General features: G+C 43.8%; 1 protein-coding gene and 1 non-coding gene across 3 annotated transcripts in view; one reads left to right on the top strand and one right to left on the bottom strand.

The window, feature by feature from the left end:
- Positions 1 to 26,474, bottom strand: part of LOC115088269 (WAP four-disulfide core domain protein 8-like) — a 71,885-nt gene that overhangs the window by 10,513 nt on the left and 34,898 nt on the right. The window contains exons 3-7 of one of the 2 annotated variants that reach the window (XM_029596385.1): positions 22,960 to 23,106; positions 16,921 to 17,052; positions 12,988 to 13,143; positions 3,674 to 3,814; positions 1,927 to 2,079 (exon numbers count right to left, since the gene is read on the bottom strand). In XM_029596385.1, the coding sequence (XP_029452245.1) occupies positions 1,927 to 2,079; positions 3,674 to 3,814; positions 12,988 to 13,143; positions 16,921 to 17,052; positions 22,960 to 23,106 (729 nt within the window). The remainder of the gene's footprint in view (positions 1 to 1,926; positions 2,080 to 3,673; positions 3,815 to 12,987; positions 13,144 to 16,920; positions 17,053 to 22,959; positions 23,107 to 26,474) is intronic. The other variant, XM_029596386.1, reaches the window with a different exon arrangement.
- LOC115088889 lies at positions 16,025 to 16,129 on the top strand. The gene has a single exon (XR_003855963.1). It is a non-coding gene; the product is annotated as a U6 spliceosomal RNA (small nuclear RNA).

Raw genomic sequence — 26,474 nt, 5'->3', positions numbered from 1 at the left:
TGCATGTTAGGTGTGGATTTGGCCCTTGGATAACCTTGAGTAAACTGCATGACAACAATATAGTAAAATTCCCATACCACAACAGTACTAACTGTAAGCACTCAAATAGGAACAACCCTATCAATGAAAAGGCAAATATTACACCAAACCCTAAAACACCTCCCAACAGGAAAGTAGAACAAACCAGTCTGCCCTAAATTCCTACATAGAAACTACATGCTAGCAGAATACCTCACCTCACTTACACATGGAGAACACACACAAACCCTCACGAAATACAAAATAAAAAGAACATAATGTATAAATAGAAATATGTAGATAGAAACTGATTGTAAACTGCATCAGCCTAAACTCTATTTGCAAAGCAGCAACGGAAAAACAGAAACATCATCAGTCCTCTTAAATCATGAAACAAAATAAAAAATATAAATCAATCATAATAAACCATACTAATAAAAATACTATTGCCACACATATGACAAATAAAATAATATCCAATAATTAAGAATGCATATAAAAAGTTTTAGAAATTTTCAAACAGCAATAAAATATTTAAAAATAGCAGACCCATCAAACACCCAATAATTAAAACAAGAAGGGAAAATACCCCACTTCTCATACCTAAAAACATTTGATTTCCAGTCACCCTGAGCTTGTCGTGGATTAGTGGGAGTGGCACAAATTTGTCACACACACCTCCCATACACATATCCCCCCAGAGAGGCTCCCATTCACACACACATGCCCATCATCCCCAAGGCAGGCTCCCATTCATACATAGGCACACCCATCCCCCCCAGGCAGGCTCCCATTCACACATACACACACACCACCATCCCTCCAAAGCAGGCTCCCATTCACACACACACAATTCACCATCCCCCCCAGGCAGACTCCCATTCACATGCACACCCCATTCTCCTCCAGACAGGCTCTCATTCATATACACATGCTCACCCAGGCAGGCTCCCATTCACACATACACACACCCCCCACCATCCCTCCAAAGCAGGCTCCCATTCACACACAACCATCCCCCAAGCAGGCTCCCATTCACACACAAATGCTCACCCATCTCACACACATGCTCACCCATTCACACACAACCATCCCTCCCAGGCAGGCTCCCATTCACACACACATGCTCACCCATCTCCTCACCAGGCAGGCTCCCATTCACATACATACTCAGGCTCTCATTCACAACCGACAGTCACTAAAGGCAGGCAGAGTCCGTGGGTCTCTCTTTCCCCTCTTCTTCTACTACTACTGCTGCTGCTGCTACCTTGAGAACAGCATGCATTGCAGATTGTAGGAGTCCTTGCTGCAGCTCATCCTCGTGCAGCTAGCCCTGTGGTATTTAACACTCACGGTACTATCACTTCCTGTATGCTCATCTCACAATGCATGAGCGAGAGGAGTACCACAGGGCCAACTGGCACACAAACAGGAGCTGCAGAACATATCCCTCTTCTTCAGGCAGAGTGCGATGCAGATCTTTCCAATCTTCTGATGCTGGTGGGATGGGGTCCACAGCGGCCACATGGCCTCTTGCTGCTCCATTTGATATGGCCCTTTCATTACAGCCACCACCATCCTAGGTGTGCTGCCCCATGCAATTGCACGGTTTGTACACCCAGTAGCACCGGGCCTGTCTCTGGCAGTGCTGAGCTCTCGTCCGGTGTTGACCGGCAATGCATGGTGCTCTTTCTGTTCAGATTTCCTTTCTATTTATCTCTTTGGACAATGGATGCCTATGTGGCTCTGAGAAGAAATTTCACTACTTATATAAAGCTAAAGGAAAGGCAACCTCTGTAATAAACAAGGGATAGATGCACTTATTCATATCAAATACAGATCTTTTATCCTCCTTGACAGGCAGAACATAGAAAACTGAAACCCAGACTTTTACATAAATGTGATTACGTTTCAAGGGTTTCACACATTGCTTCCTGTAGCCAGAGAAACAGCACTTCTGATCAGGTTCACAGTGCCAATCATGTGTGCAGGGAGCCGTTAGTAGACGATGAGGACAGCCTTTCGATGTTACCAGGTGTGATGGACAAATTCCAGGATGCTCTGTCAAAGAAAAAGGTAAAAGTCTTAAAGGTAATTTGGATTTGCATCATGCCCTTTCAGACCTATAGGAATGTCCAGAATGATTTACAACATGCCTGTTCAGGAACTAATTAGATGATTAAGACTTACAGATGAGCTATCTGTAGGGTTGCATGGTAGCCACAAATAGCCATGGATATATTGTGGAACTCAAAACTAGCCATGGATATCACAGTGGCTGTCTCCTGGGGCTTCCAGTTGCAACACTGTCAGTAGGTATTTCACGGTTAGCAATGCCTAAACAAATGTTGGTGCCTACAGCCGCCAATCGATCTGTGTATGGTGCCCCACTGATGTGGTTACTCCAGGGTAAATTCTGGTCACAAATACATGGGTATCACTTGGCTTGCCTCGCCACCTTTGCAAAAGAGGAACCAACGTGAGAATAGCTAAGAGGGCTCCAAAATCAAGTCGAACATGGCATTTTGATTGATCTAGAAATTAATGGGATGTTTTCCTGCTAGGGCCAGATGTACTAAAAAAAAATTTCCATTTTGGACCCTGATTTACTAAGCGTTTTTTTCCATAGATACAGAATGGGGGAAAAAAAGCCTTTGTAAATCCAGCCTTTAGGTGTTAATGAGAAAAATGCTTAGTACATTTGCCCTTAGATTCCTGAATAAAGTAACATAGCAGTTGATCTTTATTTATACACCTTTTAGATTCTAAAACTGTGGGGGTGTTCCAACAACAGCTGTCATATTTTGTTTCTAGACGTGAGCCCTTATTTAACCTGAGATGGCAAATTCAGCATCAAAAAGCCCATTGTTCTTGTGATTGAATAATATCTTTAGGAACATATTTGAACCTTTGATATGTTCATGCATAGGTTGATGCATGTAATGACCTTCCATGTTGAAGAGCTATGGTTTGACCACTTCAACGATAAGCTACAGTACCATTAAAACATAAAAATACCTGTTAAAAAAGTGATAACACCAGGAGGGGACTGCTTCTTATTTGGATGAATGTAAAGGTTGAATAATCAGAAATATGCCTCAGAAAAAAAAAGAAGTCGGATGTGCTGCTTGAATGGAATTCTTGCCATACTCTAAGGACACTGTGTATGTTCTTATGTGCTCCTTATTTAAAAAGGAAACTGTGCAAGGCTTTTCCAACTTGCATCCAACACACACCACCCTAGGATTGGTAACTGTCTGCCATCTACTGGCAGACAAAAGGTCAGTAATGAATCTGTGAACTGATCTGGGCATTCAGAAGTGTCAATCAATGGAATGGCACCGTTCTGGGCTCTGATGGTACTCCTGTTTCCTGTTGGCTGGGACCTAGTTCCTATATTCAGTCTCTGGTCAGAGCTTTGAGCTCTCTGTTCAACCTTGAGACGCCATGCTATGCAGTTGTATTCCAGCGCCTGAACCCCCACCTCTTACTACTCTGAACTCTGGAGCCCAGGGCTGGAACACACTGAGCAACACATGGAGTTTCAGAATGAAACGGTGAAGATCTCAGGACAGATGTTTAGATTATACCAAAATAATTAGCACTGAAATGGATTATTCTGAAATTTTCATGATAGCTGTAAATTCTACTGTACCTGGAACAGCATTCAAGCACGTGAACCCACATAAAGAGCAGCACTTCTGTCCGTATGGACAGTCTTCATCAATATGACACTTGGGCGGTGGTAAGGGGGAAATACACTTGGCCATTATCTCTGGGCACATACCAGGTTTCACTGTAATTGAAAAACAAAGCCATAACTATTAAAATTCCAGATTGTATTGCAGAGTTTCAGGAGAGGTCGTGGAGTAAACTAGTTTCTTTGTAGGCTGTGATACCTTTTATTGGACCAGTATAAGAATAATCCAAGGATGTAATAGTATCTGAGCTTTTAAGACCTCATGGGTTTCTTTTTCCAGATTTTACCTATCTGATATAGGCTGTACTAGTAAATATTTTCTAAAATTGTAAAAAATAAAAAACATTTGAAATTTAAAAAGGTTAAATATGTATTTTGTTGTCTCTCCTGGCCTCACATTCATTTTCCCTCTTACTTTGCCTAAAAGCTCAGCATTACTTTTACTCCCTCTTACCACCTAGATCTTATACACTGATATTGGCTAATAAGCGAGATGGAGGCTTCTTGTTGCTAGCTCATCTCTTCAATTGACCTTATTTCTACTGAAGATGTTTCTCCTCCAAAACTGATTATTCTTACCTCTTCATTGAATTGGAGTTTATGCTTAATGTATTGTCTTCTAGAATTTGCATCTTCTTATTTTTCCATGTTAATTGAAAGCTTGCTTTCCATCAAAGCTGATGTTAAGAACTGCATAGATTTAGCTGATTTTAATCTTCATGTTAATGCTGTCCATTTTCTCAACTGTTATGCAAGCTTTGGGGTGGGTACAACTACATAAGAACATAAGACTTGCCATAGTGGGTCAGACCAAAGGCCCATCAAGCCCAGTATCCTGTTTCCAACAGTGGCCAAGCAAGGTCACAAGTACCTGGCAGGATCCCAATGGGTAGATAGATTCCAAGCTGCTTATCCCAAGAATAAGCAGTGGATTTCTGCAATTCTATCTTAGTAATTGTTAATGGATTTTTCCACCAGGAACTCTTTCAAATGTTTTTTAAATGCAGCTACATTAATAGCTTTCACCACATCCTCTAGCAACAAATTCCAGAGCTTAATTATGCATTGAGTAAAAAAATATTTTCTCTTATTAGTTTTAAATGTTTTATCTAGTAACTTCATTGTGTGTACCCTGGTCTTTGTACTTTTCGAAAGAGTAAATAAGTGATCTAATGTTTACTTGTTCCTTTCTACTCATCATTTTATCGACCTCTATCATATGTCCCCTCAGCTGTCTCTTCTCCAAGCTGAAGAATTCTAAGCTCCCTCATAGGGGACTTATTCCATCCCCTTTATCATTTTGGTTGCCCTTTTCTGTACCTTTTCTAATTCTGCTATATCTTTTTTGAGTTGTGATGGCCAGAACTGCACACAATACTCAAGATGAGGTTGCACCATGGAGCGATACAGACATTATGATATTCTCTGTTTTATTCTCATTCCTTTCCTAATAATCCCTAGCATTCTATTTGCTCTCTTGGCTGCTGCTGCACACCGAGCAGAAGATTTCAGCGTATTTTCAACGATGACACCTAGATCCTTTTCCTGAGTAGTGACTCCTAATGTGGAACCTTCCATTTTGTAGCTATAATTTGGGTTACTCTTCCCTAAGTACATCACTTTGCACTTGTCCACATTAAATTTCATTTGCCATTTGCATGCCCAGTCTCCCAGTTTAGCAATGTCCTCTTGCAATTTCTCACAATCCTCTTGTGATTTAACTTTGAATAATTTTGTGTCATCGGCAAATTTGATTACCTCACTTGTATTTCCCATTTTCAGGTCCCAGGGGCACTCCACTATTCACCTTTTTCCATTGGGAAAATTTACCATTTAGCCCTACTCTCTGTTTTCTATCAGTTGGCAATCCATAATACGACACTGCCCCCATCCCATGAATTTTTAATTTTCTAAGAAGTCTCTCATGAGGGACTTTGTCAAATGCTTTCTGGAAATCCAGATACACTGTATCAACTGGCTCACCTTTATTCGCATGTTAATTTACGCCCTCACAAAAAATGTAGCAAATTTGTGAGGCAAGACTTCCCTTGGCTTTCTCCCATTAAACTATGCTTATCTATATGTTCAGCAATTTGTTCTTTATGATAGTTTTTACCATTTTGCCTGGCACAGACATCAGACTCGCTGGTCTGTAGTTTCCTGATCACCCCTTGATCCCTTTTTAAAAATTGGCATTCCATTGGCCACCCTCCAGTCTTCAGGTATGATAGATAATGTTACTGATAGTTTACAAATTTCCAATAGCAGGTCCACAATTTCCTGTCACAATTCTTTCAGCACTCTAGGATGTAGACTGTCTGGTCCAGGTGGTTTGCTACTCTTTAGTTTGTCAATTTGCCCTGGTACATCTTCCAGGATCACTGAGATTTGTTTCATTTCCTCTGAATCATCTCCTTTGAATATCATTTCTGGCATGGGTATATCTCTTATATCTTCCTCAGTGAATACCAAAGTAAAGAAGGAAATAATTCATTTAATCTATTTGCTATGGATTTGTCATTCCTAAGTGTCCCTTTTACCCCTTGATCATCTAATGGTCCAAATGACTACCTTGAGGCTTTTTACCTCACATGCTTTTTACCTGAAATGTATCTGAAAAAGTTATTATGAGTTTTGCTTCCAAGACAAGCTTCTTTTCAAACTCTCTCTTTGCTTTCCTTATCAATGCTTTGCATCTAACTTAACAATGTTTATGCTGTTTCCTGTTTTCTTCATTTTGGATCCTTATTCCATTTCTTGAAAGATTTTCTTGTAAATATTATATCCTCTCTCACCTACCTTTTAACCATGCTGGTAGTCATTTACCTTCTTTCCACCTTTTCTAATACATCTGGTCTGGCTTCCAAGATAGTATTTTTAAACATCCATGCCTGAGCTAAACTCAACCTTTGCAGCTGCTTCTTTCATTTTTTCCTAACCATTTTCCTCATTTTATCAGTCACCTTTTTGAAAGTTAAAAGCTGTCACAGTAGATTTCTTTTCTGCACTCCCTCCAGTTTTTAAATCAAATTTAATAATGTTGTGATCACTATTGCCAAGTGGCACTTGCACCAAATCCTGTGTTCCACTAAGGACTAGAACTAAAATAGTTTCCCATCTTGTTGGTTCTTGTACCAGCTGTTCCATGAAGCAGTCATTTATTTCATCTAGGAACTTTACCTCTCTAGAATGTCCTGATGTAACATTCACCCAGTCTGTTATGATCGGTGGACCCTTGGGCCGGCCTTGCGGATGAGGAAAGAATGGTGAAGAAGATTCCGCAGAGATGGAATGGCCGGGAGGCGGAACAGAGCCAGGAGACCAATCTGGAGCTTCACCACTGGAGACCTGAGGTCCCCCCGGGAGGAGCCCGTGAGGACCCGAGCCTCTTGGACTTAGGTGCGGTCTCCCGGAAGCGATAGCAAGCAGGAAGAGTGGACAATCCGAAGGTCAGGGCTGGCAGCAATCAGGATTTCCAAAGGACGTACCGGAGTCAGGAACTAGAGGTCAGGCCGAGGGAACAGGACAAGACAGGACCAGGAACACAAACAGGAACAGGAACACAGGCAGGAACAGGGCCATGAGCAGGAATAGGACCACGAGCAGGAAAAGGAACACACGTTGGAACGCAACTAGACAACTCACAGGAGTCAACCTCGTTGCAAGGCAAAGTCTCAGGGCAGGAGCTGGGCTTTAAATATCCTGCCGGCGTCTGACGTCGTCCCGGGGGCCGGCCGAGGTTTCCCAACACTGTTGCTTTAAATTCCTCCCACTTGCGCGCGCACATGCCTAAGGGGGCGGAGCTATGTGAGCAGCTCGGCAGCGTCTCCGCTGCAGAGAAGGCCCGACCAGGCCTGAAAGTATCAGGAGCTGCCGCAGCAAATCGGGGCGGTCTTCGGCAGAGGTAAGAGCCCGGTCGTGGGACCCGTAATTAAAATCACCCATTATTACTCTGCTATTGATTTTGTTAGCGTCCCTAATTTCTTTTAGCATTTCATTGTCTGATAGTTTATTCTGGCCATGTGGATAGTAAAACACCCCCACTACTATTTTATCCCCTTTTTCACCTGCAATTTTTCTGTCCATAAAGATTACATGTTATTTCCTACAGAACTTGTATCCTGTTTGACTCAATGCTCTCTTTAAAACATAGTACCAACCCTCCACCAATTTGATCCATGCTACCATTGTAATATAATTGGTATCCTGGTATCACAGTTATCCCATTGGTATCCTCCTTCCTCCTGTTCTCTGAGATGCCAGTTATATCTACCTCTTCATCCAGTATTATACACTCTGACTCTCCCATCTTGTTTTTTAGATTTCTAGGATTAGGATACAGACATTTCAAAGAATGCTTTTTGTTTGTATTAACCTGATCATCAGTTGAGAGGGGTAATTTGGAATCTTTCTGCACTTTACTTAAAGACACCTGGTCCACTTTGGCATTTATTGCAAGGGGCACATTTAAAACTAATCGGAGAAAGTTCTTTTTTACTCAACGCACAATTAAACTCTGGAATTTGTTACCAGAGGATGTGGTTAGTGCAGTTAGTATAGCTGTGTTTAAAAAAGGATTGGATAAGTTCTTGGAGGAGAAGTCCATTACCTGCTATTAAGTTCACTTAGGGGTAGATTTTCAGAAAGCGCGATTTGGCGTACTTCTGTTGGCGCATCAGGCGCAAACAAAAGTACGTTGGATTTTAGTAGATACTCGCGTAGCCGCTAAAATCCTGGATCGGCGCGCGCAAGGCTACCGATTCTGTATAGCCGGCGAGCGCCGAGCCATGCAGCCTACCTCCGTTCCCTCCGAGGCCCTCCCCTCACCTTCCCCTCTCTTCCTCTACCTAACCCACCCGCCCGGCCCTGTCTAAACCCCCCCCCTTACCTTTGTCGGGGGATTTACGCCTCCCAGAGGGAGACGTAAATCCCCGCGCACCAGCAGGCCGCTAGCGCGCCGGGACGCGACCTGGGGGCAGGTCTGGAGGGCGCGGCCACACCCCCGACCGCCCCGGGCCATAACCATGCCCCCGGGCCCGCCCCCGAAACGCTCCCGACACGCCCCGAAAACGCCGCGCGGATCGGGCCCGCCCCCAACACGCCCCCCTCTGAAAACCCCGGGACACGAGAGTCCCGGGGCTCTGCGCGCGCCGGTAGGCCTATGTAAAATAGGCGCACCGGCGCACAGGGCCCTGCTCGCCTAAATCCACCCGGATTTAGGCGGATTTAGGCGAGCAGGGCTCTTAAAATCCGCCCCTTAGAGAATAGCCACTGACATTAGCAATGGTAACATAGAATAGACTTAGTTTTTGGGAACTTGCCAGGTTCTTATGGCCTGGATTGGCCACTGTTGGAAACAGGATGCTGGGCTTGATGGACCCTTGGTCTGACCCAGTATGGCATTTTCTTATGTTCTTATGCCCTATTTTACCTGTTCTCTTAGTATCTGTCAAAGATACATCATTCTGAACCAGGTACCTCTGAGTGACTGTTGGCTTTCCCCATCATCTAGTTTAAAAGCTGTACTATCTCCTTTTTAAAGGTTAGTGCCAGCAGCCTGGTTCCACCCTGGTTAAGGTGGAGCCCATCCTTTCAGAAAAGGCCACCCCCCCTTCCCCAAAATGAAGCCCAGTTCCTAACAAACCTAAAACTCTCTTCCCTGCACTATCGGTTCAGTGTGCTACAGCAGTCAAAAAAGCAAACAGAATGTTGGGAATTACTAGAAAGGGAATGGTGAATAAAACAGAAAATGTCATAATGCCTCTGTATCGCTCCATGGTGAGACCGCACCTTGAATACTGTGTACAATTCTGGTCGCCGCATCTCAAAAAAGATATAGTTGCGATGGAGAAGGTACAGAGAAGGGCAACCAAAATAATAAAGGGGATGGAACAGCTCCCCTATGAGGAAAGACTAAAGAGGTTAGGACTTTTCAGCTTGGAGAAGAGACGGCTGAGGGGGGATATGATAGAGGTGTTTAAAATCATGAGAGGTGTAGAACGGGTAGATGTGAATCGGTTATTTACTCTTTCGGATAATAGAAAGACTAGGGTGCACTCCATGAAGTTAGCATATGGCACATTTAAAACTAATCGGAGAAAGTTCTTTTTCACTCAACGCACAATTAAACTCTGGAATTTGTTGCCAGAGGATGTGGTTAGTGCAGTTAGTATAGCTGTGTTTAAAAAAGGATTGGATAAGTTCTTGGAGGAGAAGTCCATTACCTGCTATTAATTAGCCACTGCTATTACTAGCAACAGTAACATGGAATAGACTTAGTTTTTGGGTACTTGCCAGGTTCTTATGGCCTGGATTGGCCACTGTTGGAAACAGGATGCTGGGCTTGATGGACCCATGGTCTGACCCAGTATGGCACGTTCTTATGTTCACCTTTTTATCTTGACAGCCCTTTAAGGAAACCCCTCCCTCTAGGGGGTTAGTAGTTCTTCTAGAGACCGCTGAAATTAATGTAACTAGTATTACACAGAATATCTGGAAAAAATGTGCCATATCTGGAGGAAGTGGGTACAGCCTGGAACAATGTTTTATATACTTTAGTCCAGAGTCTGGCATTTCCCATTCTGACAAATTCATTCTCTCGATTCCTGAGCGTAAGAAAAAAGAAGTGCGAGGCCTTTGAGAATAGGATCCGAATTCTCTGGTGCCACAGACTTGTGTTCCGCAAGCCCTAAAGATGTATTTACTTGAGAAATTAAAGACAATAGATCATCCCTATGGAATAAACGTATTAGTACGTCCTCATCTTCTTCAGCAATACATTCTGCTTCCTGTGGAAAATCATCATCACTCTCAGATTCCACATTTCTTTCTTGTTTAAAGGCATAATCGTGATCACCTATGAATTTTGCTCTTTTGGCTTGATTAGCTAAATGTAAAGGACGAGGGTCGGACTGCACATTGTCACTCATTTCTCCCTACCTCTGACATGTTTAGATGTTGCCACGCTTGAAAGGCAAATTGCATAAAATTAAAAAAAATCGCGATGACTGAAACACCGAATACTTGTGAACTAAACTGGGATCGCTAGGTCCAGGCATCTCTTCCCTCGGCTCTAAATTTCCAGCACAAGGGTGCTGCTCCTCTGTCGCAACGGCCTATTTTGTTTCGAAAAGGCTGCCCCTGCTGTTTCATCGCCAGAGTTTGAGCGCTTGGATTTAGCTGACTTCATTGAAATCTGCTTCTTGCTGCCTGTATGGTGTTCTTTCTTTAAAAAAAGATGTTTGCCGAGCAGGCTGCACATACTGAGGAGCCTTCAGACGCAGCGCGATCCCCCACAGACAGGACATTGTAAATTTAGCTCGGTCATCTCTTTTTCCATTAAGTATATTCTGTTAAGGTGAGTCTTACCTTGTTCAGGTGTGTCATATGTTTTGAAGAAAAGGAAAAGTTTAAAGAGGAACCCTCTCTGGTAAAACGGCTTCCGAATTTAACTGCCGTTACGCTCTACCACGACCTCTGCTGGGAGGGGTGGGAGCAAATCTAAGGTGGGCTCGTTCCTTCAGCCTTCTGGCTGAGAGCCTGGCCCAAATAGAGATGCCAAATCAGAAAAACTTTTCCAAACAGCTTTCAAGGGTTTCCGGTATCTCAGGGCAAACCTCACAGCAGTTGGAGGTAGAGAGTACTGAGTACTGAGGGGGTCCAACAGTGCAATAATTAATTAAAAGGGCATTTTGCCTCCATCAGCAAAGAGAAAAGGGATGAATCCCAAGCGTTTCTGGACAGGTGTAGCAGAAAGACAAGGAATGGTTATATACCTCGAGGCCAATATTCAGTAAGCTATTTAGTGGACAAGTTAGCCGAATAACTTGTCCTGGATATTCAGTAGGATAAAGGGACCATTGAATAACCTTTATTAAAGTTATCTGGCTAACATTTTAAATATGTCTGGTTAGGTCTAAAATTATCAGGTCTTGTGTGGCTGTATAATGGTGTTTTTTGCATGCGAAAACTCCATATAGCACTTTGATAAATGACCCCCTATAAGAGAAAATGGGATAAGCAGAGAAAGTCCTTAGTTTCAGGTAAGAGAAAGTCAGGTTAGACATCAATGGGCCTTGTGATCTTTATCTGCTGTCATGTTCTCTGTTTCTAGATTTTCCTGGATGATTTATATTTATTTGTTTGCTAAACCTGTGAAAGAAAGAGATGCTCCTAAGGGATTTTTGGAAAAGCTTTGAATCTTGCTAACCAGCTGACATGCCAACTAACTTACAGTACTGCCTATAAATAGCAGTTCGGCACTGAACTTTCATGTTTGGTCTTTAATTGATTAGAGCACCTACAAACATATTATTTTCGTCTTTTGTTCTGGCAAGCATTGGCACATTCAGAATTCTGTAGAATGTGTGGCCTAGATTCAACTCTCCATACATTAAACCTCATCTGTGATTGAATTGTCCATTTTTCTAGTTGATGTTGGACCCACCCACCCTTGCCCCCTGATGTGGGATGGAACAGAAGGGTTTTATTTTAAATAGAAATTCCCACATCATTTTCAGCTGCTCTGGGTTTGAATTTAATGGTGTTCGCTTTGCTGGCCATCCTATACAAGGCTTGTGAAAGATTTTGTGAACCAGTGGCTTTTTGTCCGAGATGTATCAAAATTGAAATCTCATTTTAATGGAGACTGTTATGTTCCACACAAGGAAGTTATGACAGGATGTTGTGAGTGGGGGGAAGGGGTGCTTGTAAAAGTGTAAAGGGAGGGGAGAAGATGACGGGAGGGAGGGGGGTACTAGAAGAGGAGAGAATCTAAAGCATATGCTTCTTGAGGATATAAGGATCTGAATTCCATCTCTTTTTTTCCCCCTCTTTCTCCTCTCTTTCTTCCATTCTTCCTTTCCCTCTGCCTTCTCCTCAATGCCCCCTCCCCTCCTTCTAACCCAGCCTTCTGACCCATGGGAGTTCACCATTCCAATATATGATAACTGGTACCTCTGTTACTTCAAAATCATCATTATATTTCATTTAACTTCCTGAGTTTCTGGTTGTCTTAAGATGCTTGAAAGGGTCAAAAATTGACGTGCCGCCTAAAAGTCATCAAAGCTGAGTTTGAACTGTATCTGTCCCTAACTAAATTTTCCTACTAGACTTTGATAAGGTTTGGTGGGCCAGTTCAACTGTGGCATAAAGGAGCATAGCCAGATTCAAACCAGCTCAAAAACCAACTCCGACTTCCCCCAAAGTGCACAATGAGAAAAATTGCATAGCCTTGACCTGAACCGCGAGTGTGCCACACACACGGATACCTGCCAAAGCTTTCACACACTGCCTCCTGCAGCCAAAGAAGCAGCACTTCTCGTTTGGTTGGCACTCGCTATCACTGCGGCAGAGAGGCACAAGCGGAGTCTCAGGAGGACACTGATCATCTTTTCTTAGGTCATTTGGACAGAATCCAGGGTTCTCTGGAATAGAGGAAAGACAGGGTGAAGACAACAACTGGCTGAAGGGTAATAAAATAATAAGCACCTGGGATATGATACTTACAGCAGCCTCAGGCTATTCATTTGTTCATGACCACTGCCCACTCATGTTGTGCTGCTTATAGCTGCCTGAGAATTTCATGGGGCTCCCAATTGCCTCTGGTCTAGGTATCCTGTGATCCTGCCACTTGCTTTTGCATGATTAGGGAACTATAGCCACCATTCTTCCAGGAAAAAATTCTATATATCCTCCAGTTTGCTTGATGGGACTTTTCTGAGACCCTCACTGGTTTACAATATCATAGGCTTAATTCTCTGCATTAAACACCCAAGTCTGTGTTTAGTACTTACAAACTTGAGAATGGGCTAGATAACTCTATTCACCCATAACAAACATAGGGGGTCATTTTTCAAAATGCGGTAAGGCGTTTTCGCATGCGTTAAGGGCTTATCGCATGCGAAAAAGCCACGTTTTCGCATGCGATAGGCCTTTAAGACATGCGAAAACGTGTTTACCGCATGCGATCGCACCATATCGTATGGTGCGATGCAAATGCAGAAACAGGGAGGAGTAGGGGCGGAGAGAGGATGCAAATGCAAAACCTGGACGGAGAGTGGGCTGGGTTAGCCTGCCTGCGAAGAGGTATCGCAGAGCCATAACGCCAATTTTAACAACACCTCTTTCAGATGCGTTAGGTTCTGCGATAGCAGCCGGGACCATGCGGTGAGTACCTTCGCCATTTGCGATGCGGTCCGTTAGCATACACCACGCCCCTTTTACTATCGCATGCGGTACGTACCGCATTTTGATAAATCCACCCCATAGCTTCCCATATCAAGGACTATTCTGGGAGGAAAAATCCCCAGTGTACTCATCACACAGTGAGCCTGACTTCAGTGCCGGGAAAAATAGTGGAAACTATTCTAAAGATCAAAATCGTAGAGCATATAGAAAGACATCGTTTAATGGAACACAATCAACATGGATTTACCCAAGGGAAGTCTTGCCTAACAAATCTGCTTCATTTTTTTGAAGGGGTTAATAAACATGTGGATAAAGGTGAACCGGTAGATGTAGTGTATTTGGATTTTCAGAAGGTGTTTGACAAAGTCCCTCATGAGAGGCTTCTAAGAAAACTAAAAAATCATGGGATAGGAGGCGATGCCCTTTTGTGGATTACAAACTGGTTAAAAGACAGGATACAGAGAGTAGGATTAAATGGACAATTTTCCCAGTGCAAAAGGGTAAATAGTGGAGTGCCTCAGGTAGCTGTATTTGACCCAGTGCTTTTCAATATAGATATATAAATGATCTGGAAAGGAGGTTATCAAATTTGAGGTTATCAAATTTGGGGATCATACAAAATTATTCAGAGTAGTTAAATCACAAGTGGATTGTGATACATTACAGGAGGACCTTGCAAGACTGGAAGATTGGGCATCCAAATGGCAGATGATATTTAATGTGGACAAGTGCAAGGTGTTGCACATAGGGAAAAATAAACCTTGCTGTAGTTACACGATGTTAGGTTCCATATTAGGAACTATCACCCAGGAAAAAGATCAAGGCATCATAGTGGATAATACTTTAAAATCATCGGCTCAGTGTGCTGCAGCAGTCAAAAAAGCAAACAGAATGTTAGGAATTATTAGAAAGGGAATGATTATTTAAACAGAAACTGTCTTAATGCCTCTGTATTATGTACACCTTGAATACTGTGTACAATTCTGGTCACCACATCTCAAAAATGATATAGTTGCGATGGAGAAGGTACAGAGAAGGGCAACCAAAATGATAAAGGGGATGGAACAGCTCCCCTATGAGGAAAGGCTGAAGAGGTTAGGGCTGTTCAGCTTGGAGAGACGGCTGAGGGGGAATATGATAGAGGTCTTTAAGATCATGCGAGGTCTTGAATGAGTAGATGTGAATCAGTTATTTACACTTTCGGATAATAGAAGGACTAAGGGGCATTCCATGAGGTTAGCAAGTAGCACAATTAAGACTAATCTGAGAAAATTCTTTTTCACTCAAAGCACAATTAAGCTCTGGAATTTGTTGCCAGAGGATGTGGTTAGTGCAGTTAGTGTAGCTGGGTTCAAAAAAGGTTTGGATAAGTCCTTGGAGGAGAAGTCTATTAACTGCTATTAATCAAGTTTACTTAGGGAATAGCCACTGCTATTAATTGCATCAGTAGTATGGGATCTTCTTGGTGTTTGGGTAATTGCCAGGTTCTTGTGGCCTGGTTTGGCCTCTGTTGGAAACAGGATGCTGGGCTTGATGGACCCTTGGTTTGACCCAGCATGGCAATTTCTTATGTTCTTATGTTCTCTTTGCAAAGCCAAACCCAAACTGAACCTACGCTATAGCCTAGCAAAGGGAAGGTTTTTTATTGGAGAATCCCAGCTCAGGATTTACAGTGACCCTAAGGCCCCAGTTTACATTTCTGATAAAAATAGAACAAGGCAATGGAAAAAGCCCGTAAGGCAGTTTTCTTGCATAATTTTAAAATAGCACATTCTTTTGCCCAAAGATTAAATGTCCTGAAAAAGACGCTGTGGAACGTTTACCTTAAAATGTTACATTTAAGGACTGGGCCAACATTTCATAGCATCCTAGGCACAAGTTTGTGATTGAAAAGTTTGTTTCTGTGGAATTTTCTTCCCTTTCAGACGCTGCAGGAAGTTTAACTGTCAGGTAACAGACACAAATTGACTCGTAGACTTTTGCAAATAATTTGTCCTGCTTTTACCATAAAAGTACAATATTTATTCTTCACCTAAACCAGGAAACCACCTATCATGCTGTCATTTCGGTGTAAGCTGGGATATGGCCTCTGACTGATGCTCTGAGCCCTGAATGCAGAGAAGATCTGTAACGCCTTCCATAAATGGGAATGAAATGGAGAAGATTAGCCTGGGGCCCCTGAGCAAGGATGACATGCAAATTTGTGACACGTTCCAGATTTTGTATATCCGAGAGGAAAAGATGGGTGAGGAGGGGGCAGATAGACCAGACATATTCAAATACCTTAATGGTATAAATAAAACAGAAGAGACACGCTGTTTTTCAGTGGAAAGGAAGTTCTAGAACAAAGGGTCATGGGAGGAACATGGGAGTAACATAAGGACATTTTTTTATTTTTATTTTATTTTTTTTTACAGAAAGGGTAGCAGATGCATGGAAGAGCCTCCCAGTGGAGATGGTGACAGTGAAAAGGATGGAATCGGACATTAAAATATTTAAAAACGGTATTAAAACATGGCAATTCAAACAAGCCTTCCAAGAGTTTTAACCTAAGGATTATATACCCCCTTTAATATAAATATTTAGTTAATTGTATTATCTCTGCTCTTACTGTTCTGCTTCTTTAACTGTTTAAATTTTATGATTAATTATTTTACTATTTTATTTGTTTTTATTAGTTTATTATGAAACTTTGTATTTACTTCTCTTCATTTCATTTTGGAAATGCAAATATTTTTAAATGAATATTTGTTAACTAATGTAAACTGATGTGATATGTTCTCATGAAACTTTGGTATATAAAAATTAATAATAAAAACAGTATCAGATTTCAAGAAAGTGCGGGACAAGCAGAAAGGATCCTGACTTGCGGAAAAGGTCAACTAGATCAACTAGGTCAACTAGATCAACTAGATCAACTAGAAACTGTGATATTTGCAGCAGGAAGGAAAAATGGGCAGACTAGACAGGCTTTGATGTAATCTTCATCTATTATTCTATTCTCTGTTTCTTACCTGGTTCAGGATCCAGGCAATTAGCTGCACAGCACTTTTGGTTCCAGAGGCAGTCATCATCACTTTGGCACATTTCTCCACTTGGAGGAGGACCACATTTTTGTACCAACACTGGGCATACACCAGGTTTCACTGCATCAGGGAAAATAATATAAGTATTAGTCTTTTAAGCTGTTAGCTATTTTACTAAAATTAGTGATAAAATGATCTAAGGAACTAATACTTATTTTGACCTGGAAGAGGGTTACTGGCCATACAATCACACTAACGCTGTACTTTTCAGTCCTTAGGACCCACTTAGAGAGTCTCATTTTAAAGAGAGAGGTTTGTATGCACTGCTTCTATTGTATGTAAACCTATCTCATGCATATTTATTGGGGACATCCTGAAAACCAGATTCACTAGATGGGTCTTGAGTACTGGATTGAGAGCTACCACCCTAAAGGACTGGAATTGTATCTGGGAAAGGATATTAAAGATACAAAAGAATGACTTAAGATCACTCAATCAATGATTCCACAATCTCTCCCACATAACCAAAATGTATTCTGAAGTTTTAGAGCTCTGCTGGAGGTGCTCAGGGGTTTTTGGCATGATTTTCCATATCTGATGGAAGTATTCTGTCATCCTGAGCTTCTGGAAAGAAATTATGTCTCAGAATTTCTTTTCTTTAATTTTTCTTTATTTTCATCATAGAGTTGAACAAACAACTCAAGAAAACAAAAGAGATAGACTCACCTGAAACTATTATAATAAAAATGGGCTAATGATGATGTGGAACCATATTTATAAGAATCATGAACATGATTGCGTCCCTTTACAATTCTCCTGTGTCTCCCAGTCCCAAAAAATCTTCTTCGCTGGTAACCATTTGAGCCTTCTTTCACAGTTGCTGAAAATTTCAGAGATGCATTGTTTCCTTATATTGAACCTGGGCTCTGCCCTTTGTGAGGTGCATATGCTATGGAAAAGCTAATGTTCTACACCAGGCCTAAACACTCATACTACTCAGTTATGTGGTAGCCCTGCTTAACATTAACAAAGGGGTAGAAAATATAGGAACAGAGTACAGATTAATGTTTTATTAGTTGCTGATCAGTTAGGTATTTTAAAACTTCTGTTTTACAGATTGTAAAACTATCTCCGTTTTGATATCTTTGCTGACGTTTCAGTCACATTGGCATGTGTTCACTGGGACTGTCTAATGTTTAGTTTAACCTGTTACTATACTTTGCCAAAGTAGTGCACTGTATCCTACTAAGTATCTGTATTCTGTAATCCATGTCCTTATCCATCTAAATGAAAACATGAGAAGGATCTGAGATGGAGAGAAATGCTCTATAACCCCTGTTAGCTGTGATGGGGGCTCTCTCTTTATGGTAGTTTGTTGTTTTGTTGAAAGATTCAGTAATAATACTGGGATTGTTGTGAGTGAAATGTTTAATGGACCCTTGGGCCGACCTGTGAGAGACTGGGGAGAGGTGTACTATAGTCTCTAATGAGTGACAGGTCGGGAGGCGGATACCAGGCAGGAGCTGGACGTGAGCTTCACCCTGGAAGCCGGTACTCCCCCGGGAGGAGCCCGTAGGAGCCCGGCCACTGGGACTTAGGAGATCACTGAAGCTGAAGCAGGCAGGCAGGGATCAGGAGTTGGGCAGGTACTGAAGCAGCCTGGAACTGGAGCAAGCAGAAACTGCAGTGGGACTGACTACTGGAACCAGACAGGAGTTGAAGCAGAACTGGCTACTGGAGCCAGACAGGAGCTGAAGCAGGGCTGGCTACGGGAACCAGGCAGGAACTGAAGCAGGATTGGCTACGGGAACCAGACAGGAGCTGAAGCAGGACTGGCTACTGGAACCAGACAGGAGCTGAAGCAGGACTGGCTATGGACTGGCTGTGTGATCGTCGAGGTAGATGATCACACAGATGTTGAGTAGATCCCGTAGCACCTTGTTCATCAGGTGCTGGAAGACCGCTGGGGCATTACAAAGGCCAAAGGGCATTATGAGGTATTCGTAATGCCCATCCCGGGTATTGAACACGGTCTTCCATTCGTCTCCGGGACGGATTCTAACTAAGTTGTAGGCCCCACATAAATCCAACTTAGTGAAGACTCTAGCGCCTTGGAACCGATCAAGTAGCTCTGGTATCAAAGGGAGAGGGTATCGGTCCCATTTCGTAATCGCGTTGAGCCCTCGATAGTCGATACAGGGCCTCAGGGAGCCATCTTTCTTGCCGACGAAAAAGAATCCTGCCCCGGCGGGCGACTTTGAAGGGCGAATGAATCCTTTCGCTAAATTCTCTGTGATGTACTCGGACATGGCCCGTGTCTCACGCAGGGACAAGGGGTACACCCTACCCCGAGGTGGCATAGTTCCAGGCAACAAGTCGATAGCACAGTCATATGGACGGTGCTGCGGAAGGATTTCTGCTTTCGTCTTTGAGAAGACATCGGTAAAGTCCTCGTATGGAGCTGGAGGTCCAAGGGTGGAGTGCAAAAGCAGGAGTGCTGGAGGCTTGGGAACCTTCATACAATGAGAGAGGCAATAGGGACTCCACTTAGTGATTTGCAGAGTATCCCACTGGATCACAGGCGAGTGCTTTTGGAGCCACGGCAGCCCCAGCACCACGGGGTGGACAGCCTTTTCAAGAATCAGGAAGGCTATCTCCTCCAAGTGGATCGCTCCGGTGCGGACTGTGATGGGAGCCGTGGCAGTCAATATGCGACCTGGAAGGAGCGTTCCTTGAATGGAGGTAATTCAAAGCGGAACCTCTCATTTCTGCGTAGGTATCTGCAGTTCAGAGACCAAGTCTTGCTGGATAAAATTACCTCTGGCTCCAGAATCCAGGAAGGCAAGGGTTTCCAAAGACCCTCCGGGAAACTCCAAGGTAATGGGTATCATACTCTGAGGAGCTATGGCACAACTTAGGAGGAGCTCCTCCCGACCTCCTAGGTTCCGGAGTTTTCCGCACGCTCCTGGCAGCGTGCCAAGAAATGGCCTTTCTGACCACAGTAAAGGCACAAGCCCATCGAGCGGTGGCGTTGTCTCTCCTCAGGGGAGAGCGGGGCACGTCCCAACTGCATGGGTTCTGAGGCAGAAACATCAGGATGAGCAGGCCTGGGTGAAGGCAGCGGGCGTGAGGAACTGCGGGCAGGGCTGTGTTTTGTCGTACGTAATTCTCGTGCTCGCTGCTGTAGGCGGCGGTCGATGCGGGCAGCCATGTCAATGAGGGCGTTAAGATCTTCCAGGAGCTCCCGGGCGGCAATCTCATCTTTGATGCGCCCTGACAACCCTTCCAAAAAGATGGCTTTAAGGCTATCGTCCTGCCAACCTACTTCCTGAGTGAGAGTTCTAAAGTCCATCACATAGTCTGCCAAGGAACGGGATCCTTGGCGAAGCTGTAGCAACTTTGATATGGCTGAGGCCTGGCGGGCTGGTTTGTCAAAGGCTTGGCGAAAATTGGTGACAAACTGCTGCAAATCGTCCAAGGAGGAATTGTTACGCTCCCAAAGGGGGGAGGCCCACACCAGGGCCTTTCCATCGAGCAGGGAGAGAATGTTCGCTACTTTGACGGAATCCGTGGGAAACTGCCGGGGCAATAGGGAGAAGCATGCGAAACACTGGTTTAAGAACCCACGGCAGATCTTAGCATCTCCAGCGTAGCGGGAAGGCAGTGGCAGCTGAGTCACGGGTGAGGCTGCATCCTCGGGTCTCAAACCCACAGCAGGCGAAGGACGCGTATCGTGGGCAGCCAGTTGCCCAACGGATCTGGCCAGGACATCCAGGTATTGTTGTTGCTATTGTAGCTGCAGAGCCAACCCAAGAAGATCCTGGGATCCTGGTACCTCGGCCGAGTCCATGGCCTTGCAATCTGTTGTGAGTGAACTGTTTAGTGGACCCTTGGGCCGACCTGTGAGAGACTGGGGAGAGGTGTACTATAGTCTCTAATGAGTGACAGGTCGGGAGGTGGATACCAGGCAGGAGCTGGACATGAGCTTCACCCTGGAAGCTGGTACTCCCCCGGGAGGAGCCCGTAGGAGCCCGGCCACTGGGACTTAGGAGATCACGGAAGCTGGAGCAGGCAGGCAGGGATCAGGAGTCGGGCAGGTACTGAAGCAGGCTGGAACTGGAGCAAGCAGGAACTGAAGCAGGCTGGAACTGGAGCAAGCAGAAACTGCAGCGGGCCTGGCTACTGGAACCAGACAGGATTTGAAGCAGAACTGGCTACTGGAGCCAGACAGGAGCTGAAGCAGGATTGGCTACTGGAACCAGACAGGAGCTGAAGCAGGATTGGCTACTGGAACCGAGCTGGAACTGAAGCAGAACAGGTTACTACGAGCAAGCCAGACAGAAGCAAGACTTGGGCACGGAGTGAAACAAGTCTCAGGCAGGAACAGAGTTGCTAACGCAATAGCACACTCTGGGGCACGACGCAACAGAGAACCGCAAGGAACCCCGTTGCAAGGCAAAGTCCTGGGCTCTGCGGCAGCCTTACATAGGCCGCGGCGTCTGACGTCGCGGATAGGGCTTGGGGTTTTACGTGAACTGCAGTAATTAGACATTCTGTAATGGTGGCAGCAGCAGCTGCAGCTCTGGGGAAAGTTCCACAGTCTATGTAATCGAGAGTCTTATATCTGCTCAGGATGTCTGAATATTCAGTTCCAAAGCATCCTAACCTTGATCTTTGATTGGGTCTCACCATCATCCAGAGGCACAGAATTGGTGGGATGCTGGTATGACATCTTCTGAGTCCAGATATACATGCATGTTGGTAAATAAGGCATCAGCAGTCATTTCCTGAACAATACTCACTTCATAGCTGGTTTCATGGCTGGACACAAGTTACAGTGAAGGCCATGGCTTAGCAGTCCAGTGTCTGGGATGTACCAGCAAATTGTGAGGTGTATAGAGACATCTGATAGGAGAACAATACCAGTTTCTTCTCACTGGTAGTTTCTCACAGTCTTTAAAAGTGAAACAGTAGAGGTCATAACATGGATGAAAACTCCATCTTTGTGTAGCTTCAGGCCTGCACAAAGGTTCAGTCTGTGCAATGCTGCAGGCCCTGATTCAAGTGTGCACATCTTCCAGGGTGGCTGGCTTATGCCCTATATTTCATATGTTGACCTGTCCCTCCTGACACAGCCTTAGGGCAAAACATGGTCTGAGTCAGGGGACCACATCTATCCTGTTACTGTCTAATGATGGCATCTTTGAAGTATTAAAAGTCACTTGAATTGGTCTTATATTTGTGTATGTGCTTGGACTGATCATAAAACATAAATACACACATTCCTTTTTTTGTCATACTAAACATAAACCTGTTAAAACATGAACAAGACAGTCATGTCTCCAGTGAGATCAGGTGGCAGTGTGTTAACCCCCTCATATTCTAAGGTTCTCAGTCTCAGCCAAAAGACTATGAAGGGACCGTCCTCAGTTCAGAACTCAGACACTACACTTGAAGATACCAGCCAAATTATTGAAGTCACTTTGCTAAAACTGAAAATTAGATTGCTGCAACTCTGCTCCCTATTGATCTCTTCAGAGTACATGAAAGTCTAAGGCAGAGCTTGCCAAACCTATCATGATGGCATCACAGTGAGTCAGGTTGCCAGATATCTACAATAAATATGCATGAAATATGTGCATGCATTGGAGACCCCACATATGCACATTTGTCTCATGTATATTCACTGTGGATATCCTAACAACCCAACAGACTGTGGAGCAGGCAGGACAGGTTTGGGAATCCCTGGTCTAAAACATAGGTGAAGTAGCCCCCTGAACAGGAGGTGCAATCATGAGCAGATGGTAGAAGTCCCACATAACATGTTGAGGTGTTTCCCAATAGATCCTGCTAACAACTCTCTTATGTGCTGTAAACTGTGTCTTGTATTATACCTGTAAGCTGCTGCTATTCCAACAGTATCTCTCAGTCTCTTGACCCTGGTCGCTGCCTAGTCCTATGGGCTGAACACATTGCAGATGGAGATACAGAAAAAAGGAATCACTGCCCATGCACACTAACACCTACCTACAGGCTGCACACACTGCTGCTTACAGCCATAGCAACAGCATCTCTCCTTCCCTGGACACTGGCTGTCACTTTGGCAAATCCCAGGTCCTGGTCGGGTGAATGGACATATGGATGCATCCCAGTCTGGGCATAAACCCTCCTTAACTGAAATAGAAGAACGTCATAATGAAATCTGAAACATTGGCGGTCCAGTTTTCCTTGTCTGCCTTGCAATTTACTTCCCACCATGGCACACTGGGTTCTTGATTTTCCTTGATAACCTATAGCACAATCTCTCATTAATCTTCTAGTTACAAGTCATTCTGATTGATCTATGATAGTTAGGGCTCATTTTTTGTTAGGTAATGTGATAAACTCCCACATGGAACCTGGCATCTGCTCCTCCTTCCCCCATGTCTCTTTTAGGGCTTTAACTGCAGCTCTCCGCAGATTACCCCATGCCTTCTAGGAGCATAATGTAGTCATTTCACCTCTGGCTGCCTTGGATCCTGCAATCCACTAAATTGTAGATAATCTACTCTTCAGTGGAGTCATCATCAATTTTCCTATCACCAAAATAAGACTAACTGGCCTGTAGTTTCCAACCTCCTCTCTGTTACCATTTTTATGAAAAGAACCAACCACATCCATGTTTCTCCATTCCCGTGCAGCCATAACTACCTCCAAAGATTTATTGAACAGGTCCTTCAGCTGAGCTCCTTTAATATCCTAGGGTACTTCCCATCCAATCCCATGAATTTTTCCACTTTCAGTTTTGCTAGTTGCACACAGTCTCTTCTGTAAACGGTGTCATATCTACCCCACTCCCATTGGTACCCTTGGCAACTATAAGCGGTCTTTCTCCATTGCCGTGAAAACTGAAGTACTTATTTAGCATTTCTGCTTTTTCTTCATCTCTCTCCACACAGTGCTCCTCATCCCCTCGCAATCTTACAATACCATCTCTGGCCTTCCTTCTTTGCTTGCTCTATCCAAAGCAGAGGAGTAACCTAGTGGTTAAAGTTTCTGGCTGAAAATCAGTGCAACTAAGGTTCAAATCCCACTACTGTTCCTACTAACCTTGGGCAGGGCACTATAATGCATGAAGTGACACCCCATTTCATTTAGGGGCTTACTCACAGTATTTTTTTTCCCAATGGAAAAATACCACAGGAGTCACAAAGCCATGGGAATGGGCCCAAGGGAAAAAATATCACAGGAGTCACAAAGCCATGGGAATGGGCCCTGCCGTATTGTGATTTGTGTGGTATTTTTCCTCACATTAAATATCACAGGGAAAAATAACACAGTGCCCCCTAAACATTGCACACTGGTTGTCCTGGGACTTTTTGGCCATCATTGCTTAAAGGGGCCAATGGCCCCAAGTCAACCTCCCAAAAGTTGCCAAAATCTCCAGGGGTCTACATAGACCTCTGTCCCACCCTCCCCCTCTGCTACCCCTGGAGACAGCCTTTTGTAGAAATAAAAATACTAATAGAATTTTTATATTAATACCAGACTCTGCCCTAACCTCCAACCCCTTCACTTCATTAAAAAAATCTAGCTCCTCAAGGCCAAATGCCCCTCCAATTCACAGTTATATCCCTTGTGGTGTAGTGGGGGCCTAGAGTTCTTCCTAGGCTTCGGGCCTGGTGGCAGCCATTTTTCAACATGGTACACCCAGCCTGTGCCCTTATCACATGAGAAGGGGAAAAGGGAGGAATGAAGGGAGGAGAGAGTGTGCCATTGACATTTTTCACCCAGGTAATCATTTTCCCTAGGGCTGGCCCTGTCTCTCTGGTGCAATGTTAAAATTGTTTCTCTCTGTAATTTCTCTCTGCTAGAACCAATCTCACACACTTTCACAGGCTTGGCAGTCTAACTTTTACTCTGCCCTTTTTCATAGCCCATTTCCCATTATTTATGCTTACAGACCTCTTTATCTTTTATAGGTCTGATTCAAAGCACACATTCCCCAGCACACGTACACCTATCTTATTCACTCACCTGACTATCTCTTGCACAAAAATATTCTCAGCATTGCTCTGTATTAACCAGATTTCTTCTCTTAGGTGGACTCAAACTCATTTCACCAACTCTCTCACACAAGCTATTACTACTAGTATTACTGTCTCATATCTCCTGAGCCCAGAGTCTTTGCATACATCACTGATCACATCACTTTATTTCAGGTATGGGCTAAAAGCATGCTCCTGAATATGCTCCCAGAGGAAACTCCATGTAGCTACTTTCTTCATAACCCTGTGCCTGCTACCAAGTAAATTTTATTTTCAATTCCCTTAGGGAACCATTTTACTATGAGATCAGCTGGTTGCTGCTACTGTCCCCGCACAGCCTGGTGAAAAAATCTACAGCCTGGGAATTGCTATAACTTTCAGTGTTTCTGTTAAAGGGATGGCACACACCCTCTCTTTCAATATAAAACTACAAACAGCAACTTTTTTTCTTTTTATATATTTGCAGTTTAATCCTTGATTACATTACTATTTCATCTGTCTTCTAACAAAGGGGGTCATTTTCTATCGCTTATCGTGTGCGATAAGCGGCTATCGCACGCGAAAAGACCCTTTTCGCATGCAATAGCTTGCTGGGGGCGGAGTCAGGGCGGAGTCGGGGTGGCGAGGAGGCAGACACTGCGATGTCTTTGCTGGTGGCGATAAGGTAAGCACCGTTATCGTCACCAGTAGCGCGCCCAATAGCACCACCTTTCACGGTGGCGCTATTGGATGCGAAAGCCCGCAGGGAAAACACCGCGGTGGTGCGAAGGCTGCTGGCTTTCACAGGCCCGCCCCCCCGTTTTTGCTGGATTCACCATTCTACGTTAGAATGGTGAATCCAGGCCAAAGGTACTAGGCGTTATATCACCCTTTCCCAGTGAAATTTCTTAGTCATTCATGCCAGCATTTCCAAAATATTCAAGAGGGAAGTTAGTGAAAGAAATAGAGTAGTGACTGAACCTCCCGCTGACAGCACACTGCATTTAGTTCATTTTTACTGAGGTAGAAAGAAAACTAATTATTGTAATTATTTTCGTATAAGGCCTATAACTTATTTATATACCAGCAGAGGCAGATAAAAACTGCAAGGCCCAACCAGTTTGCCTGTCCCTTTGTAATATCTCATACTCCATGTCATCTGCTTTTACCCTTGCTTCCCTGAGTTCTGTTATTATTATTCTCTCCTCTGAGAGTCTGTTCCATATATCCAACACCCTTTCTGTGAAGAAATATTTCCTTTTATTACTCCTGAGCCTCCCTCCTTCCAGTAATACACCCTGACCTCTTGCTCTAGAATTTCCTTTCCTTTAAAAAATGTTTGACTCTTATGCATTTATGGATACCTTTGATATATTTGAATAGCCCTATCATATTTCCTCTCTATCTTTTTTGATGCAGGTTCTGCACCATTTCGGTAGCCTTTGTCTGGACTCCCTCTCCTCTGACTATATCCTTTTGGAGATAAGGCCTCCAGAATTGAACACAATATTCCAGCTAAGCTCTCACTAATGATTT

The sequence above is a fragment of the Rhinatrema bivittatum genome, chromosome 3 (assembly GCF_901001135.1).
Source record: "Rhinatrema bivittatum chromosome 3, aRhiBiv1.1, whole genome shotgun sequence".
In the NCBI taxonomy this organism is placed as follows: domain Eukaryota; kingdom Metazoa; phylum Chordata; class Amphibia; order Gymnophiona; family Rhinatrematidae; genus Rhinatrema; species Rhinatrema bivittatum.
This window is presented reverse-complemented; position numbering and strand designations above follow the sequence as displayed.